Below are 19059 nucleotides of genomic sequence, written 5' to 3' on the forward strand. Positions count from 1 at the left end.
AATTAGATGTAATATTTAAACGTGTTAGGTATTAGATGTAGGATTTAGACATTGTGTAGTCATAACTGAGATAGTAGATATATGATTTAGAGGTGTTTGATGTAGCGGCTAGGAAATATTTTGTTGCAATATAGATTACATGTTGGGTCATATTTGTAATTTATTTTGCATTATTATATATGTAGTTTTATATAATTTTTTATGTTCTGTCGTGATAATATTAGAGTTTTTATCGACGGTTGTCAAGTATGTCGGATCAGTGGTAGTTTAGAATTTTTTTATGTGGATAGTAAAATATTATGTGGTCAAGAGAGGGTAGTACTATCCATATTTATGTCACTGTACAAGGGTTTCTCCAAGCCTATGCACAAAAGTGTCGGACACTTATACGCCTGGTTGATGCAGGGTTTCAAAATAGATCATGAGGTTCAAGAGATGACTATTAGCATTGTGAGCAACCACCTGATAGATGATGTGTACTGGGAGGTGTACATGCTCAAGGAAGATGAAGTCTGGAGGAGGTACTTGCATGATGTTGTGCACAGAGGTTAGCCTCCTATATTGCTTGTGCAATGGAAGAATAAGGAGGCAGTTGGGGAGATGCAGTGTGGGGGTACGCGGATGAGGAGGGTGTTAAAGAAGAGTATGATGAGGATGTTGATCTAGATGGTGCACATTCATCGGATTATACGACTGAACCGACCAGTAAGGCAGACGAGAGGGAATGAATCCCTTCTTTAATTGAACAGATGAAGCGGGATGATCTTGAGCTTGATGAATCTTCGAAGTATGACATGTCGAATGATGAGGACGACGCTCTTATTCCCGCAGACTGGAACAATCTCAACTTTCACAACCTTATGGTGAAAGGGGAATCAGGTGCCTTGGTAGTATACGCAGAATGAGATGATCGATGGTGCTATGTATCATACTAGTCAGACCATGAAGGATACTGTGACTCAATGAGTGACATCGTTTTGACGACAATTTTATGTTGTCAAGTTAAAAAAGAAGGAATATGATGTCAAGTGCATGAAGGAGGGTTGCCTGTGGTGGGTGCACGGCTTCAAGAGGAAGTGGGTTGAATATTGGGAGGTGTCGATTGTGGTCGTCCACACTTGCACAATGGACAAACTTGAGCCTAGCCACAGGAACATCACCTTAGCCTTTGTCGCTAATATGATGTATGCCCAGATTGTGAACAACCTGAACTATGAACCATGATTCATAATCAGGTAAATTGAGGAGGAATACAAGTATACTATCAGCTACAACAAGGCATAGAGGGCGAAGAGGAAGGAAATTGAGATAAGTTTTGGGACCTACGAAGCGTCATATAACAATCTGCCACATTTGCTACAGACCATTACTCGAAGGAACCCGATGATGTATTACGACATTGATAAGTATATATTATTATCCAAACCTAGCAAGTATGTTTTGAAGCGATGCTTCTTCGCATTAGGAGCATGTATCAAAGCTTTCGACCATTGTTGGCATATCATGTGCATTGACGGTACTTTCCTTACCAGCATGTACAAGGGATAGATCCTGACTACTATTAGAGTTGATGGGAACAACCAAGTCCTACAGTTGGCATTTGCATTTGTAGAGAGTGAGAACACCAGCAGTTGGTATTGGTTCCTGTACCATGACAGGATGATAATTGTTGGTGCTCAGCCGAACATGTGCCTTATACATGACCGGCTTGCTGAGATGCTCGCCAGATCTGTAGATTATGGCTTGATTGGATCTATGTGGCCAGATCTGTAGATTATGTGATGCATTAGGCATTTGGGTGCAAACTTCTTTCGCCAATTTAAGAACAAGAACCTCATGAACATGTTCACGATGATGTGTGATCAGAATCAGTAGCGAAAGTTTGATACTCTTTGAAAGATATTGGATGAGCTAACAAAGAAGCAAACACTGGAGCATGCAGGGAGGCCCCTAAGGGGACTGGAGGATGAACTAGTACATCATGAGTCCCTGCCAACAGACAATGAAGCTGGCATAACATATAGGACCAGATCATCTATTAGGTTATTTAGCGAGTGGATTGAGAATGAGCCTAAGAAGAAGTGAGCTTTGCTCTATGACACAAATAGGGCTAGGTACAACATTATAACTACAAATTTAGCAGAGGTTTACAACTGGGTGATGAAAGATGTGAGGAGGTTACCGCTTGTGGGGATTGTAGAGTTCATACTTCAAGAGATGTGCAAGTATTTTAGGGAGCGCTATGCAATAGCACACACGACGCTGAATGATGCTTGTCTAATTTATGGGACGAAGATGACTAAGTACATGGAAGACAAGAAGGATAATGCAAAAATGCACCGGGTGAAGATCAAGGAAACTACATAACACAAATACGAAGTTCTATGCAGGGACAAAGGAAGAAGCGGTAAAGAGTGAGAGAGTTATCCAAGAGTGCACCATTTTTTATAACAGGTGTGTTTGCACCTTCTACAAGCTAATGCTACTGCATAAGCCATGCTCACATATGATTGCATCGTGTGCTGTGACGGGAATGAGGACTCGAAGGTACATCTTTGACTACTTCAAGAAGGAAGCTATGTTCAACACCTACTATGAGGTCTATTGTTTTGGGATTTATGGATCTTTCATGAAGGAACTTGGGCCCGATTGTGTTTTCACCCCTGATCCCGAGAAGATGAACCAGAAGAAGGGACAGCGAGGATTACGAGGCTCTGTAATGACATGGAAGAAGCAGAAGCTGGATGTCGCGTGAGATGGTGCAGCAAGTGCAACGAAATATGGCACACTTACAATAAATGCACTGTTGGTATCCTAAGTGTGAACCCCACAGAAGTAGGTCCTTCCGGCTCAACTGTAGATGGGAGTCGTCCTCGTGGTCGTCGATTGTCAACTTTGTTGAGTCATTGAGTTCGATTAATATTGTAATTCGTAGTGTGATGGATATTCATGTGCAGAACATTGTAGTTTACTATTGTAGTAGTGAGACTGTGACTATGTTTGAGGTTGTAATGTGTTAAGTTGTGATTTCTAACATATTTTTGTATGCTTTGAACAATCTATTATGTCATGTTATATGTTGGACACTTACTTCTTGCTCTGTAATTATTTTTCTTATAAAATTGTAAATAATTTGTGAACATGCAGGTATGGCACAGCTAGAGCTACTTGACCCTCAGCTCGACGTTAGGCACCATTCATACCACATCTCCGTGCAGACTAAGGAGCTCCCGCTACTATGACTCCGTGTGCCAGATGAGCTCATGAGGGTTGACGTGTGTTGGATCCCGAGGTATGTATAATTTGAATTTAACGCTTTGCACAACTTGTTATTTGTATTCGTTGCAAACTGTATTATATTTGCAGGTTGTGTGCTATTAGGCTACTTCTATTGTGTCAACCGGGGGAGGTGGACGCATTGGTGGGGGGCTCGGAGGTGCCCACACAGTTCAGCTATGACAAGGCCCTTGTTAATAGGTGGGTCCTGAGACGCACATATTCCACCTCTTGTGCAGTGAGATGACGCCCATGCTTGAGGATGTTTCGCTCTTAATGGGCCTGTCTTGTGGGGTGTCGCTGTTGGGGCTAGGGACGTGGACGTGGTGTGATGCAACGAGCTGCTGGGACGCTTCTCCATTGTTCAATAGAGGGACAATCTAGCTCTGTTAAGGGCTTTCCCAGGGACCGAGTAGCACGGCCCGACAAAGGCATTTCTCATTCGATTTGTGGTACATATGTCTTGTACTATTTTGTCATCTCCTTTACATTACTAATGGATGAAGATATTTGCAATTATTCCTTTTTTAACAGGCGAACAAAATCCACCCACTGGCAGGCGGTGAGGACGTGTCACACCACTTGGAGGCGTACCTCATGTTGTTGTTTGGGTGGGCCATATTTACTGAGATCCACGGCAACACAATCTCGAGGAGCATGATCCCCTATGCCAGAGAGGTTGCGGACGTCGATCCGGAGGATGTCCCGCAGTACAGCTGGCTTCCGTTGTGCCGACTGCGATGTATTACGGCCTATGTGATGCTTGCACAAAGATCGATAAAAATGTGATCCTCACCGGGTGTCCCTTGCTGCTTTAGATGTGGTTGTACGAGCGCTTCGCCATCTGCACGTCTATTATTGACCATAGCGCGTACTAGTTCCTAGCGGACGGTGTCTGCGGCCTGACCATGGGGTCGTTGTGGTGCAGACGTAAGGTAAGTGCTATGATATTTGTGTACGTATGTTTATTACTATCTTTTTTTTGTTTATCTAACTTAGTTTGGTTGCACAACCGAGTTGGTCCAGCGAGTAGACACAAAGCACGTACCTAAACTTCGTTCACCAATTCGATAAGCTAACGGTGAATGACGTCTACAGGAGGTCGTACACGGAGGACGAGATACTTCGACACGCTTCCCTTGGACTTCGTACCAGGAGTACTAGCTCATGCGGTGCACCCTCGTCAACGACATCTACGTCGAGGAGTACTCACCGCATCGCGTGATGGGGCAGTTCGGGAAGTTCCAAATGTTCCCGCTGTAGCTTACTTGGACAGTGCCTACCAACATATACAGGTGTGTAATGTTGTAATTACATTTTCATACGATGCGCTCCTGCACCTTTTTTTTCTAATCCTTATGTTTTTGCATGTTGACACAGAAGGGGGCTCATAGCACGAGTGTGTTTGCATCTCGTGTGCACACGTGGGTTGCTGAATGGGACAAAGCTATCGAGCACATCGTGGACAAGGATCGACCACACTCTGAGGAGGCATACGCAGAGTACATCTTTTGGTTCCTAGGTCGGACGCAAATTCGGGTGATGTACACACCGATTGAGGTTCTGTTGCACGTGCTGAACATGCGTGACACATATCCGACACACAAGGACTAGGTGTGTTTGCTTGAGGTACGAATAACAGTACACAACTCATCATTTCCAACAATTGTTGGTACAAAACATTTGTGTAATCAAATGAAATTTTTCTCTGCAGAGGGACATACTGTACCAGGTTGAGGTCAAGGCACGGGCGACCAAGGTACGGATCGACAGTGGCCTCGAGGTCCCTAGGGTGAGGTGAGCATGATGTTAGGCCCGATTATAAGTTAGATGAATAAGGTCTTCTAGACGCTCAGTTGCAGTTTGTCCTCGGATGTTGCGACGGGACCACGTGCGTCGGCTCCTCTCATACCACGCCCATCGGCCACATTCACTTAGCCGCCTCACCCACTGGTATGTCTGACCTTTGTCGCTGAGCTGTTGAGGCCGTATTCCACCCCGGCTTCCTCTTGCACCCCTACTACAGCGAGGAAAGTTCTTCACCGGGCTATTGACCCGCACTACAGTGGCACGTGGCCTCGGCTTTCGTTCTCCGGTGTCGGTGACCACTTCCGCCAGCATCGGGGCCACGCACCCGTCCTCCGCGGACCCATGTCCTTCGAGCTCTCGCGTCCCTAGCTCAGGTACGACTATACTTGTTCAAAGGCTGGGTTGGGGCTGGGATTTGAAAAGCCCAATGGGAAAACCACAAGCCCAAGCCCGAATTGAGCCTGACGTTGAGTCGGACTTCTAGGCCTGAGCCCAACTTGACAATAGTTTTTTCGAGCTGGGCTCAATCTTTTTTGTGTTTTCTCGGGCTTTTTGAGGCTTTTTCGGGTTTTGGGCCTATTTTTGAAGCTTGAGCCTGGTTCGAAAAAATTTGCGAGCAGGAAGTTAAGCCTGAGCCTAGCCCTATGCACTGGTCGAACAAAGCCGGGTTGGGTTTTTTCGGGCCGGCTCCTGTCGGGTTTACCGAGTCAGGCTACCCATGAGCAGGCCAGGGTACGACACTCGTTTCATGCATAATCAATTGTTAAGTATGTCACGTTTTATCGTTGCTAACATGTTTTCTTCGTTTGTTCTATTTGCAGAGATCGACGATCTCTGAGACGTAGAGGCGCAGGGTAGCTACATGGAGTTGCTCACCAGGGATGGTAGTCATGTCCCTGTGTACTCCTACATCTTCGGACATAGTGATGAGCACGGTGCGTTGCAGCTACCTGATGCACCACTTACAGGGACACAACTCTCCTAGGATAACTACGCCACTCCACCGCCTGTTGCACAGCCTACACGGATGATCGTACCACTGAACCCACTGATGTACTCAGCTAACCAGGTGGGAGCGTAGAGGTATAGGGTCCCAAGGGCAGATGCGATGACGGGTTGTCTCCAAGAGGGGACATAACCTATAGGCTACTATGTTATTGTTAATTTCATAACTTTATGCTATTCTCGGTGTTATGGTACTATGTTAATATCAGTATAATGAAATTTTCTTCATTCTACTATGTTATTGTTAATGTTATAATATATTTTATGTATCGTGTTTTAGTATTGTGATTCTATTCGGACCATCAAGACATACCACAAGCATTCAATAACAATCATAATAAACATGTCGACCAAACGTACAATGGCTTATACAATACCCCTAGTGGTGTACCGGAGTTTTGCCTAACATGCCTTAGAAAATGTAAAAAGGGCGAAGATCAATGGGACGATACACAAATTACAACGCCATCCTGATAGTGGTTCTAACTGTACTAACTTAGAGTGAACTGCGAGGAGGCTCATGAGTCCTAATAATCTCCAGCACCGTATTACACTGACGGAGGAGGAGGAATGTCCCTATTGTGGCACGGGCAAGTGCATCATGATCGATGCATACAAAAGTGTCCTCTAGGTATACCACCGTGCTCAGGAACGGTGAGGAACTGGACAGCGGCAGGCGGTGCGTCGATGCAGTGGCGATGGAACAGCTTGGCTTCGGCGCGGGCGGCCTTCCGTCAGGCTCCAGGTGGACGGGCGGTAGCACAGAGATGGCGACAATCTCCTGGCGCTCCATAGCAGTACGTGGTGGCAGGTCGGTGACGGCGGAGTTGCAACTGAGAGAAATGGTGTGGTGGCATGAGCTCTGGCAGAGATTTGGGGAAACGGAGAGAGAGAGAGGCCGAACGGCTCTATTTATAGAGGGAGAGGGAGCACAGCAAGGTGGTATGGTGCATGACGTTGTGCAGTCGTCGGTGGTAACACGGTGGTGAGGTGGCAGAGCGGCGCCCACCATATTTCCCACGGCGTGAGCGCTCTGCGCAGTCCACGAGTGGGCAGGGCGTGAAAGTCGCGCGGCGTTAGGCCCTTGGGCTGCGGGAGAGAGAACGCGGAGAGGGAGAGAAAGAACGGGAGAGCACGGCGGTATAAGAGAGAGAGAGGAAGTGGCTTGCCGGCCATCGTGGTGGCGAGAGACAGCGAGGCGCGGCTTTGTGCTGGAGGAGGAAGAAGAGAGCGCGGTGGGTAAGCAGCCGAATGTGCAACACGTGCGGGAGCGCGTGTGGGAGCAGGCCGGCGCGGTGTGAGCTGGGCCGAGCATGGGGGAAGGAAGGCCAAGCGCACGCAGGAGGAAATAGCCTGGTGGGCCAGCTGGCTGGGCTGCGCCAGGGAGAAGAGAGAGGAGAAGAAGAGAGGCCGGGCCCAGCTGGCGCTTGGGCTAAAACAGAGAGGGAGAGAAGAATCTGGCCCGGGGAAGAAAAGAAAATTGGTTTTGGGATTAAATTCAAATAAGAAATTTGAATTTGACTTTGGATTATGATCATTTCAAATAAATATATTTGAATTATGATTTTAGCTTAGATCACAAGCTTTTTTTTAAGATGATTTGAATCAAAGGATTTGAATTTGAATTGGGTTTGAGCTGAATAGAATCTAAGAGTAGATTTGAATTTGAGAGACATTCAATTCAAATCTCCACACAAAGAACCATAAAGATATCTGTGAGGAACCGTCCAAACAGTATTCTAATTAATCATCAGGAGGATCATTATTCATAATCCAACCTCGACGATTAAACAGAATCATGTTCCAGTAGTCCCGGCACGTGTTTTGTGCCCAAGGATTGGAACATATGCCTCCAACATAGTACATCACAACATAGCTTAATAAAGAGCAAGTAATAAACATTTATATTGCAAAAATTAAGCGTGCAACTGATTCCAACAATTTATAACAAAAGCGAGCTAGGAGGAGACAAAAACCCCTCAACTCCTAACTATCCAAAGATCTACGCAGCGGAAAGAATAAACTAGACAACAAAAGAGAGTGAAGCCACATGCCCTTAGGCTCCACTCCAAAAGTTCGAGCTTCGGAGTAGAATGCACTACTCCTGCCAACCACCCTGATCGGCAGGCACAAAGTAGCTGAACATCGTCCCTTCCTCAGCAGCCGGAGTACCTGCATCAACTTAAGAGCAGCACCCTGAGTACGAAAGTACTCGCAAGACTTACACGATATGGATATATAGAATCCCGACTCTAAGGATTATGTATTGAGCTGTTAGCAAGAATATAAACATGCGGTTAAGTTAATTAAAGCGGTAAGCAACCTAAACATATGTGTGAGTAACTAACTTAACCAACATATATGAAATTACACTGCAACTACCAACTGATCATATGAAACTGTAACCACAATAGTATCAATGTATAACAAGTGCCATCTCGACCACCTCCCACATATCCGAACCACAAACCACATATCCGAACCATATAACCGAACCAACCACGAGAACTCTACAACCGGGTGCAAATGAAACAATAGCATGCTCATGACCGAGAGTGCGGCAATTTGAACCGTTTATACACCCTGCAGGGATACTCCTGAACCCATATGACTCAGGGACCATACGACTTGTGCCACCCGCTAAAGTGCACACAAGGGGTACCCGTGTCAACCTTTCTCAACCAGCCCCAACCGTGTGCGGCATGCATCGCTCGGCGCGACGGTACTAGAACTACTCCCGGAGCAAACTAGTACCACTTACAAGCCCGCCCACTCACACCGTCCATGTTCAGACCCCACAAAGCCACAATTACGAAGGTATTCGACTCACCTTACCATTAGATCGACATGTGAAGAGTAAGGTAAGTGCTAAAGCCAACTACCCTGACGATCGGCCTTAAACGATGTAAGCGGCCTACAGTGTTCGGGTTCCCTTCCCGAACTACCCCCGGACTTTCCTTGAAGGCAGATGACACCCCTAACACCGCCCACATCTCGTCTCATACTCACCACTCAACCAACCATAACAACCTCATCCATGTCTTTGTGCGACAAAAGTAAATCATATGCTCGCGAACAACGGAAAACGCCGTCGTTCGACTTCTACCAAAAGACAAAAGACCTAAGCATGACTAAGCATATAAATCAAACTTGTACCTAGACATAACATCATCTCAAAGCTACAAGGAACATGGACGAACAAGTCATCAAGGTAGAAGAATGCAATTGGCGTAGGTTCTACCCATTTGTTCCCGACATTGACTCCCTATACATGCAAACCTATACATAAGCATAATTTATCAACATTTAGACTTCATTCATTTCAACTAACAGGTTTCAATATGATAGATGCTTGCCTTGTTGTTCAGGTGGCTGCCCAAAGTTTCCCTCGCTCTCCTGGATCACCGGCTCGATGTTCTCTAAAAAGAATAACGCGTGCAATACCATGAGTATGAATAAAGTGCAACAATGCATGCCACAATGATTAACAACATGCTACAAGTACAAGATATAAGAATCAATGCAATACTAAACGATCTAAATGAAAACCAAAAAATAACAGTCATCCGGAGTATCCAGACTGGTTCGGAGTATCCAGGCTCGGACCCTCCGAGTGACCCTCCGGGAGAGGCGCTCTGTTACTGCTTTTTATTTGACTGGCCCGGAGTATCCGGGTGAATTCGGAGTATTCGGGTTCCGGAGTATCCGGACCATCCTCCAGAAAAGACTTTCGGTTAGCATTATTTTAACTTGACTCGGAACCTCCGGGTTGGTCCGGACTATCCGGGATATACCAGACACTCCGCGTGAGGTTCCGAACAGAGCTCTCGGCTACGTGATCACATAACTACCCGGAGTCTCCAGGCTTGTCCGGATAATCTGAGCTATACAGACTTGGTTTCTTCACGATTTTTTCACTTGGGTGTTTTGACTCATTTTACAAATCTGTGCTACACAAACATGTACATGCCATACACAAAGGATCCGAAACCAAACTCGCACCCTAAACCCTAACCAATTTTGAACACAATTCATCGGACAAAATCTGCTGAACCCGGAGTATCCAGGTGAGTCCGGAGTATCCGAGTCAACCAAAAAAGTTGTTCTCGAGGGGATTTTTGGTCGATTCGAGTTGCAATCCTTTCCAAGCCTAAAGGAAACATGTTAGGGATAGTCTAAGGGTACTATAACTTGTTCATCAACTACCAACACTACTCTAGAGCTCATATTCGACCAAAACTCTATTTTTGCTCCAAAAAGCTCAAGAATGCCAAGAACTTCAAGAACTACTCGATTCCTCCACGAAAACGAAAGTGGATTGATGGATGAGTAGATTATGAGCTAGAGAATGCAATGGTACCACATGCATATCTTGAATCCTCCACTTGAGCTCGGATTTTGGAGAAAAAGAGAGAGAGAGAGTGCTTCAGCTTGAGTGAGAAGGGGAGGGAGAGCTACAGCTGGGTGCTGCACTTGGTGAGGACGTGGTGGAGTAAGGGAGAAGAGAGAGAGAGAGAGAGAGAGAGAGAGAGCAGGTGGGCTGCTTCCCACTTGAGAGAGGGAGTGGGTGAGGAGAATAGGTATTTTCAATGCATTTTCCATTATTTTCTCCCCCAACTTTCTCTCTTATCCAAATGATTATTAATCAAGTGCATTAGCGCTCCGGATTAACATTACGCAAAATTTAAGTATAATATTTAAGAGGCATAATTTTGCTTAAATGCGTGATTAAGAACTTGGGACGTGACAATATCAAACCAAAGCATATGAACCAATTTAATGCAGGGATTATTTTGAAATTGATTCTAGTGCACTTTGGAACACCTATTCAATTTAGTATACTTAATATATATGAATGTATACATACATATATACATTCATATACTTATTTCCTTATCTTAGCTAGCCTAATTAATCATAAAAGTTTTAATTTGGAGCAAAATTTGTAATTAATTAATATGTTTAAACTCAGGATGTTACAGGTTGTGCATGTAATCTTAGATATGCTGCAGAACAGGAGGATCGACTCATATCGTGTACTGGCAGTTGTCGGGGTAGTCATCGGAGGCCCGCAGAAATGTGAGTGTCATAATGTATAATTTTTCAAAAAAGGATATAAACGTTCATGGTGATATAGTTCTCACCATACCAAGAGGACATCGGAAGAATCAATGACCCTCATGAATGCTCCCATCGTACATATAAACGATGCAATCATACCCATGGGAGCACTTGGGTCAGGGCTCATTTGAGTGCTCATAAATCCTTAGGTGACTTGGAGGACGAAAATCACTCCTATCCTGCAAAAGAAAGTTGTAGAGGCTCCTCGTATTCAGTTGGACCAAATGAACCCTCACATCTCACCGCTGGCCTCCCCGCCCCCCTTCTTTTCCACACCCTTTCGCCCTACCCTCCATTGATCGTTGTGGCTTCAGTTTCTAGATATATGAGCATTTTATAGATGTGTTGTCGCAGCATACGTCCTTCTACAACAGCGTAATATTACCGTCAAATCTGTATTATCCACACACATTCAACCATGATAATAAAACATGTGCTCTATTTTCAGACCTAGCCTTTTCAGACCGTGATAATAATTATCTTTTCTTGTCGTCTCAAAACAGGTCGTCATGAATTCCTAGAGGAACCACCCTATAGGAGTGCCACAATGGCATGAACGTCCATTGTGCAAGTGTGGCGATCGAGCTCAAATGTCGACGTCCAGACTTTTGGTATGAGGTTCTTTATGTGTCCACAACTTGATGATGATTTCATGCTACGTCTCTCTCTTTGCCTTCGTTCACACCTCTTAATTATACCTTGAGTATATCATTTCTAACTCCGAGTTTATTATCCTAAGCCTTGTCGTTTTAAGTAATGGATCGACCATGTCAAGCCACCATACTGTGAGGGATATATCAGAGAGGCTAAAACAAAATATGAGTAAAGGATTAGGATGGAGGAAGCACGCCTGCGCCAGGAGGCAAGGCACGAGCGCCAACAAGAACGTCAACGTCGGGAACAAGAACATAAGTGAAAGGCTGAGAAAATTTAGAGCCATGAGGAGGAACATCGTCTACGACAAGATATTCTAAGGAGGTAGGAGGCCGAGCTTCAAAGGCTGAAGCTCCTGCACCGGCAAGAAGAGGCTGAGCACGAAGCGGCACGTCAACGAATGGGGAGACATCATAGGTCCACCCAGTAGAAGCCTTTTCCTATCTTCATCAATGTAATATTATCGTAAACTTTGTATGACCGGCACACATCCAACCGTGATAATAAAATTGACGATTTCTACTAGAACTAGTCATATTACTAAACATGTACTCTATTTTTAGACCTACCATTTTCAGACTTAGCCTTTTCAGAATTAGTTTTCTCCTCTGAGTTCTCCTACACCTACGGAAGGAGGTTCTTCATGTGCCACAACTACGAATACGATCCACCCTAGTGAAGCACCAATGTTGCCTATCGCTACCACGTAATAATTTCTTACCAAACTACTACAAAAATAACTAAGATTTATCACTTAACATTTTGGTCTTCAGTGCAGTCGTTGTCACCACTATATGACTCCTTATAATGGCTAGAAATTAAGCAATCAGAAGTGAATGTGTTCCTCCTTCACACTGAGCACCGCGTCGCTCGGAGACACTTCAATGAGATGGAAGTCAACGAGAGGAGGGAGGCTACACGTAAGCGTATTCAGGAGGAGCAGCGGAAGATGAGGGAGGAGCATAATCGCATGATGGTGGAGGCCCGTGAGGCAGAGAGGGAGAGGAAGCGTGAGAGGGCACGCCAGGTGCGTGGCGCAGGACCCGAAGCGATGAGGAAGGGAAAATACTCACGTTACACTCAGTAGACCAGATATTGTAATCCTATTGTTTACATTCCCTAAGTCATGTTAGGTTTAGATGTGATCCTTGTTTATGTAATAATGATTGTATACCGTACATGTCAACGCTCATGTATATTGTAGTTTATTTATATTAAAATCATCGTGTCCAACTTTTTGTTTCCGTTAAATTTAGGTATCCAAAATATCGCACAAATATCTAATGGCACTGGATGATTCGACAAAAAAAAATTAAGATGCAAATTAAATTATTTCAGCCAAAGCACGGGCAACATCTTGTTGTATCTTGTTCAATGGACGAGACATGTCTCACCTAGTGAACAAACAACATGACTCACTCACCAATTTTTTAATTCTCTACCGGTCGAGGCTCACAAGGCCTCGTCCATTTATCAACCGATATTTTGCTCTCGTCTGATAAATGAATGATGGTAGCTTATTGTTATTATTTTTAAGTGATCAGGTAATTTTGTAAATATTAAAAAATATGTAAAAAAATTCTAGCGCCGCGCATATGTACATGATGCACCGTCGAGCTAGAGCCCAGAGACCGTTAAATTATTTCGGCCAAAGCACGGGCAACATCTTGATGTATCTTGTTCAATGGACGAGACAAAGGTCTCACCTAATGAACGAACGACATGACTCACTCACCAATTTTTTAATTCTCTACCAGCCAAGGCTCACAAGGTCTCATCCATTTATCAGTCGAGATTTTGCTCTTCGATAAATGAATGATGGTACTTATTGTTATTGTTTTTGAAATGATTGGGCAATTTTGCAAATATTAAAAAATATGTAAAAAAATTCTAGCGCCGCGCATATGTACATGATGCACCGTGGAGCTAGAGCCCAGAGACCAAGCTCCGTCGGCTTGCTTGGGGCCTGTTATGCACGTCAGGCCGTTAGCGCGGGGTGGCGGCTCGGCGGGTTCGCGTTCGCCCAGCGCCGCGATGCGTGATCCCACCACTGTTTGGCGCGTTTTGGCAACGAAAAACTGCTGCATTCTGGCTTCTGCCCCTTTTTCTTCCCCGCTCGGTATCGAATCTTCTCCATCATTAGCACGGCGGCACCACCCCCTCCCCGCCCCCCACCCCACGCACGAATGATTCTGCACCTCGTGGTCTGGTACGTCACAGTGTGTACTGTTTTCCCCCCGACTCGTCACAGAGTGGAGTGCTCTTGAAGCTTGAACAAAAATAGTACTCCGTACTAGTCCTGCCCAGTAGGCAGTAGCCCCATGGGTGAGCTTGATCGGCTAGTATGGCATCCGGCAACCAGCCGGTAAAACGAAAAGAAATCAGGTGCGGTGTGGATCGGAAGGGCAGCTCACGCCAATAATACGACCACCGAGGAATCGAGGGTCTTTTTGGATCATGTATTAACCTACTATTATTTGTTATAATTTTTTATCATATTTGTTTAAAGTTAGTCAATTAAAATCTTCATCACACTTTAATAAAACTAAAAAAATTTATTACACTTTTTTAAATCACTAATACGTAAGATTGTAACAATATGGAGAGAATCTTATCACAATTATAACTACAAACCAAATCAATACCTAAATTAGTCAAACTTGACCAACATTAGATATGGCAAACGGTGACAAGTTGTATGAACAAATAGGCTCTGAATGATTTCCAGCCTTCGGTGCGCAACCACTCGCCTAAAACTGCTTGCACCAAGCCCATGTAACTATCCCTGATCTCGTTCTAGTCGCCGACAATGATCTCGTCAAAAGATAGTGAGACATGGGAGATGCACCATTTCAGATTTATCTCATTGTTCTGATGCACCAGAAGAAGTTATCCGGTCAATACCTCCGCGGCCACTCTAATTTCTGTTACACGCTTGTAGGCAACATGACCAGTAATGTGCATTTCTATGTACTATGACTGACAGCCACAAAGTTCAGATGTGCATTTGCCTACGGCCTACCTGCCAGCAAAGATTTTATTCGGATATAATATAAACTATAATTGAATATGGTAGCAATTTCAACATGGGGAACACGAGTCGCATGACCAAGAGCCTCTGGCCTTTGGATCTGATTAGGAATGGAATAATAGATCATTAGGCTCACCGGCTAAATCCTGCCTTGCAAGTACCCTCCATTTTCCTTGAGTTTTCTGGTTGTTTGTATTAGTTAGGGGCTTGAAATTGAATGATCCCAACATGTGTTGTCAATGTACAACCAGCCATGCCAAAAAAAAAAAAAAAAAGGCGGGCAGTGATGCACTACCAAGCAAAAGTTGTCCCATCCATTACACATGCTCAACTGAAAACCAGCAATGCTTTGTCTAATTTTAATTTCCTTCCTCAATCATGCCAGTACGTGTGAGCATAGTTCCATGAGGCAAAGATAGTATTTGACCAAGATTCGCAAAGTACAAACAAGGGATGCAAATTTGCAAATAGCAAAGCATTGCATGTATTCAAAAGATATATAACAAGGCTGCCAGGAAAAGGAATTATGAGATATCAAATGCAGTGAGTGGAAAATTAACTGAGTCGAATATCACATCGATTACTAGTAGTATAACAGAAGAAGCAGCTGAAGTCAAATGTGCCAAAATGACAAGACTGCTTACCACACAAAATGCAGTAGATTTCAGAGTATGTCGAAAATAGCAGTAGTTGTTGCTCATTTAATTTCCACTAGGTTGCAACAGAATTATAGAAACAAGAAAACTAATTGAGCATAGCATAAGTTAAGTAATCAGCATTCCATCAGTAAAATCTGAATCTACAAAAGGAACAAAATAATCTTACATCCATGCAGTACATCACAACTATGAGCTATGTCCTGGCATTTGTAAAGTATGATCAAGATCACAGGGAGGAAAGATCAAACGAACGTGGTGCAGAGACCAATCCCGCTCCTCTGTTCAACCATTGTTGCGAATCACCGCATCTCTTCACAGCTCAAACTCCTCTACCCGGAGCACCATCTCTGCGGCCTCCTCTTCATCGTCATCAAGAGAAAAGTACTTGCTCTCCTCGGCCGGCCTGAACGTGTAGAACATGAACAAGTAGAACGCCATGGTGGCCACCTCCTCTGCCAAGATGCTCACCCACCGGTACTTGTAACTGGCAATGGTCTTGAGCGCATATACGACGATCCTAGTGAAGTACAAGTACCCAATCACCACTACGTAGAACTGCCGGAACAGAGTGAGCTTGGAGAGGTTCCGCGCCGCCTTGCCATCGGTCTTGGACGTCTCCCGGAGCGACCGGATCGACCACACAACTGGGAAGAGCACCGCGCAGCAGCACGCGACGTCCACGAACAGCAAGATCTGGTTCCATGTCACCCAGCCCTGCAAGAACGGCCCGGTCTCCCCAATCACTGCGGCGGCGATGTTGGCGGTGACCTGCAGCGGGATCACGGCCATGAGCACCTTCTTCTCCCGGTCCTGCAAGACCGGCTTCAAGAACGACCACCCGGTGCCGACCAGTGCGATCACCGCGAACAAGATGACACCTTTCACGAGCTGGAAGAGGTAGAACGCCACGTCCCAGCCGTGCGGCGTCCCGGTGACGCGGATGTAGTGCTGGTCCTCGGCGGCGGAGAGACAATAGAGCAGGCGTGCGACGAGCAGACCGGACATGAGGTGGTGGATCTGGTGCGCCGAGATGCGGTCGCGAGAGAGGGTGAGGTACCCCCAAGAGGCCAGGAACGCGGCGTAGCAGAAGGCGAAGAAGCCGTAGATGGCCGGCACGGGCGCCTGGCCGACGGGCAGGTAGTCCTTAGAGCCGTCCGCGTTGACGTTGTACATCTCGGTGCGGACGCGCATGGTGACGAGCGACTGCGGCGCGCAGTTGGCGAAGAAGAGGGTGTACTCGTCGGGGTGGGTGACCGGGAAGGACTTGTTGTAATGGCCGCCTTCCATGTCGTGGAAGGTGAAAAGCTTCTTCACGTAGGGGCTCGAGAGCACGCACCCGGAGGCGGCGGCGTCGGGGTCGTCGCCGCCGGCCGCCGCTGCGCGCTTCTCCGGCGTGGGCCCCTCCTGCGACTCGTAGATGGCGTGGACGAGCGACTCGTCGGAAAGGAGGAAGAAGCCGAGCTTCTTGGGATCCGCCCGGGCGAAGGAGGAGGAGACGGCGGCGCCAGAGACGACGATCCGGACCGCGCCAGACTGGGAGAAGCCGAACTTCTCGAACATGATGGACGGCCGCGGGTCCTCCCGGAAGGACTCCGTCTTGATCTCCCCTGCCGCGGGGAGGGCCAGGGCTCCCGCTACCGCGAGGAGGAGAAGGAGGCGCGCGGCCACGACGGCCATGGCGGCGGCTGTGTCGAGATCTGTGGGAGCGGCGGTGGAGGATGAGGGCGAAATGAGTGGGAGTGTGTCGGTGTGCGCGTGGCGTGGGGAGGACTTGGGGGCGACGGGTAAGCGGCGAGAGGCCTTTTGTGGTTGGTTGGATGCGCTTTGAGATAGGTGAGCATCGGGTGGGTCTTTGACTTCATGGAGGGAGTGTGAAACGTGACCTGGCGTGGTTGGTCGGGTTGGATCTGTGGCGAACACAGAAATTACAAAATAAAAAAATTACATGAAACATTTTGATTAAATGTAATAAGGATATGCCCCACACTCTAAAACACCTTATGTTTTTTAAAAAAAATATACAATTTGATTTCAAGTGATTGGATGCAGGGTGGAACGACAAATATGAGGAATAATGTAGACAGACATTATAGCAAACTCTACTGCATTGTACAGGTTATTGTGGAAGAATGAAATACTCAGTACAAAACTGGAAAAGGTAGGGCACTCATGGGACTAGATAGATGATAGATCCTTGCAGGACACGAGAGAAGGTAAAATGCCCTGTTTTGGAACCTTGACAAGGACCTAACGGCGACAGATGTCCACACTGGTGTTCACTTGGTCGACACTGTATACAGTAGTAGGGCAGTGCTAGCAAACTTGACTCAAACTTGAACTGATGATAGCCACGGACGGCGACGCGCATGGCAAATTGGTCACTACACATCGGTACATGCGTACAGCAGCCGCAGTGCCGCTCAGAGTAAGCCTCACCGGCGCCCCACGCCCAGAGAGCCTGGTCGTGGGTGGTGGGCTCGCGGCACACAGCACGCGGGTCGTGCTGGAATGGACTAGCTAGCTACCTGGGCCACGCGAGCTGGGCGGAACCGCGTGCAGGTGTTTCTGCCCGGGAAGCAGCAGCGCGTCGGCAGAGAATATGGGCCGCCCGTCGACTAATGGGCCGGTCTGGGTGCAAATTAATTAACTTAAAAGTACTTATCGAAACTTTTTTTTATTCAATCAATTACACTAATTATTTAAAATGTTACTAAATTTAAGAAAAAATATTATTAATTAAACTGAAAAGGATCGTTGGATATCTTAGATTCATCAATTTGCACCCTAACCGGTTTGTAGCCTATCCACATGAACCATGCAACAGCGGCCGCACGACGACTCAACCTAGCTAAGTGGCATGCGCTACGCATTTGCGGCTGCCTCCCCCCCCCCACCCCCATGAAGGCTGCTCCTCATTCGTCTATCATGCCGAGCCATCTATGGAGAGCGCTCGGTCGCGGACCCTCGTGTTGTTTCTCACTTGGGCTTTGTTTGGAAACCCCAATCCCAATGGGGATCCTGGCCATTTTCCAGGACATTGTCCCCCTAGGTGAGCTCCCTTGGATCAGATGACCTCGCTGTTTGGATACCTAGCTAACCTGGGTTCCACAGCTCGATCCCCTTCACTTCTATAGGAGAAGCATCCATGCCTCGACAAATCAGGAATCTTCCCCTGTCGAGTCGCGACTGCCTTCGCCTCTCTCTCAGTCCTGATGCTCAACTGCCTCTGTCTCTATCGCCTTGATGCGAGTGACTGTCTCTGCCTCCCTTCCTCACCATGCCTGCAACAACCCACACGACTCACGCCGCCGCCAGCCACTACTACTCCTCTTCCGCCTGGCTCACTCCCGTCGCTGCCTTTGAGAACGAGACGCTCACCTTCGTGCTCCGGGCATCCACGTTGTCCACCTTCGCCACCTTGTACCCAGCCACCCTGTCCTCTTTCTCAACCTCCTCGGTGTCCTAGCCCCTCTCTGGAGGACATGACGCTCTTGCGCCATGAGC

General features: G+C 46.5%; 1 protein-coding gene across 1 annotated transcript; it reads right to left on the minus strand.

The window, feature by feature from the left end:
• Positions 1-15568: 15568 nt before the first annotated feature.
• LOC133885713 (protein CANDIDATE G-PROTEIN COUPLED RECEPTOR 7-like) lies at positions 15569-17389 on the minus strand. Its single transcript, XM_062325448.1, has one exon. It carries the CDS (start codon positions 17230-17232, stop codon positions 15868-15870), a length of 1365 nt encoding a protein of 454 aa, XP_062181432.1. The 5' UTR covers positions 17233-17389; the 3' UTR covers positions 15569-15867.
• Positions 17390-19059: the final 1670 nt, after the last annotated feature.

The sequence above is a fragment of the Phragmites australis genome, chromosome 11, assembly GCF_958298935.1.
Source record: "Phragmites australis chromosome 11, lpPhrAust1.1, whole genome shotgun sequence".
Taxonomy (NCBI): domain Eukaryota; kingdom Viridiplantae; phylum Streptophyta; class Magnoliopsida; order Poales; family Poaceae; genus Phragmites; species Phragmites australis.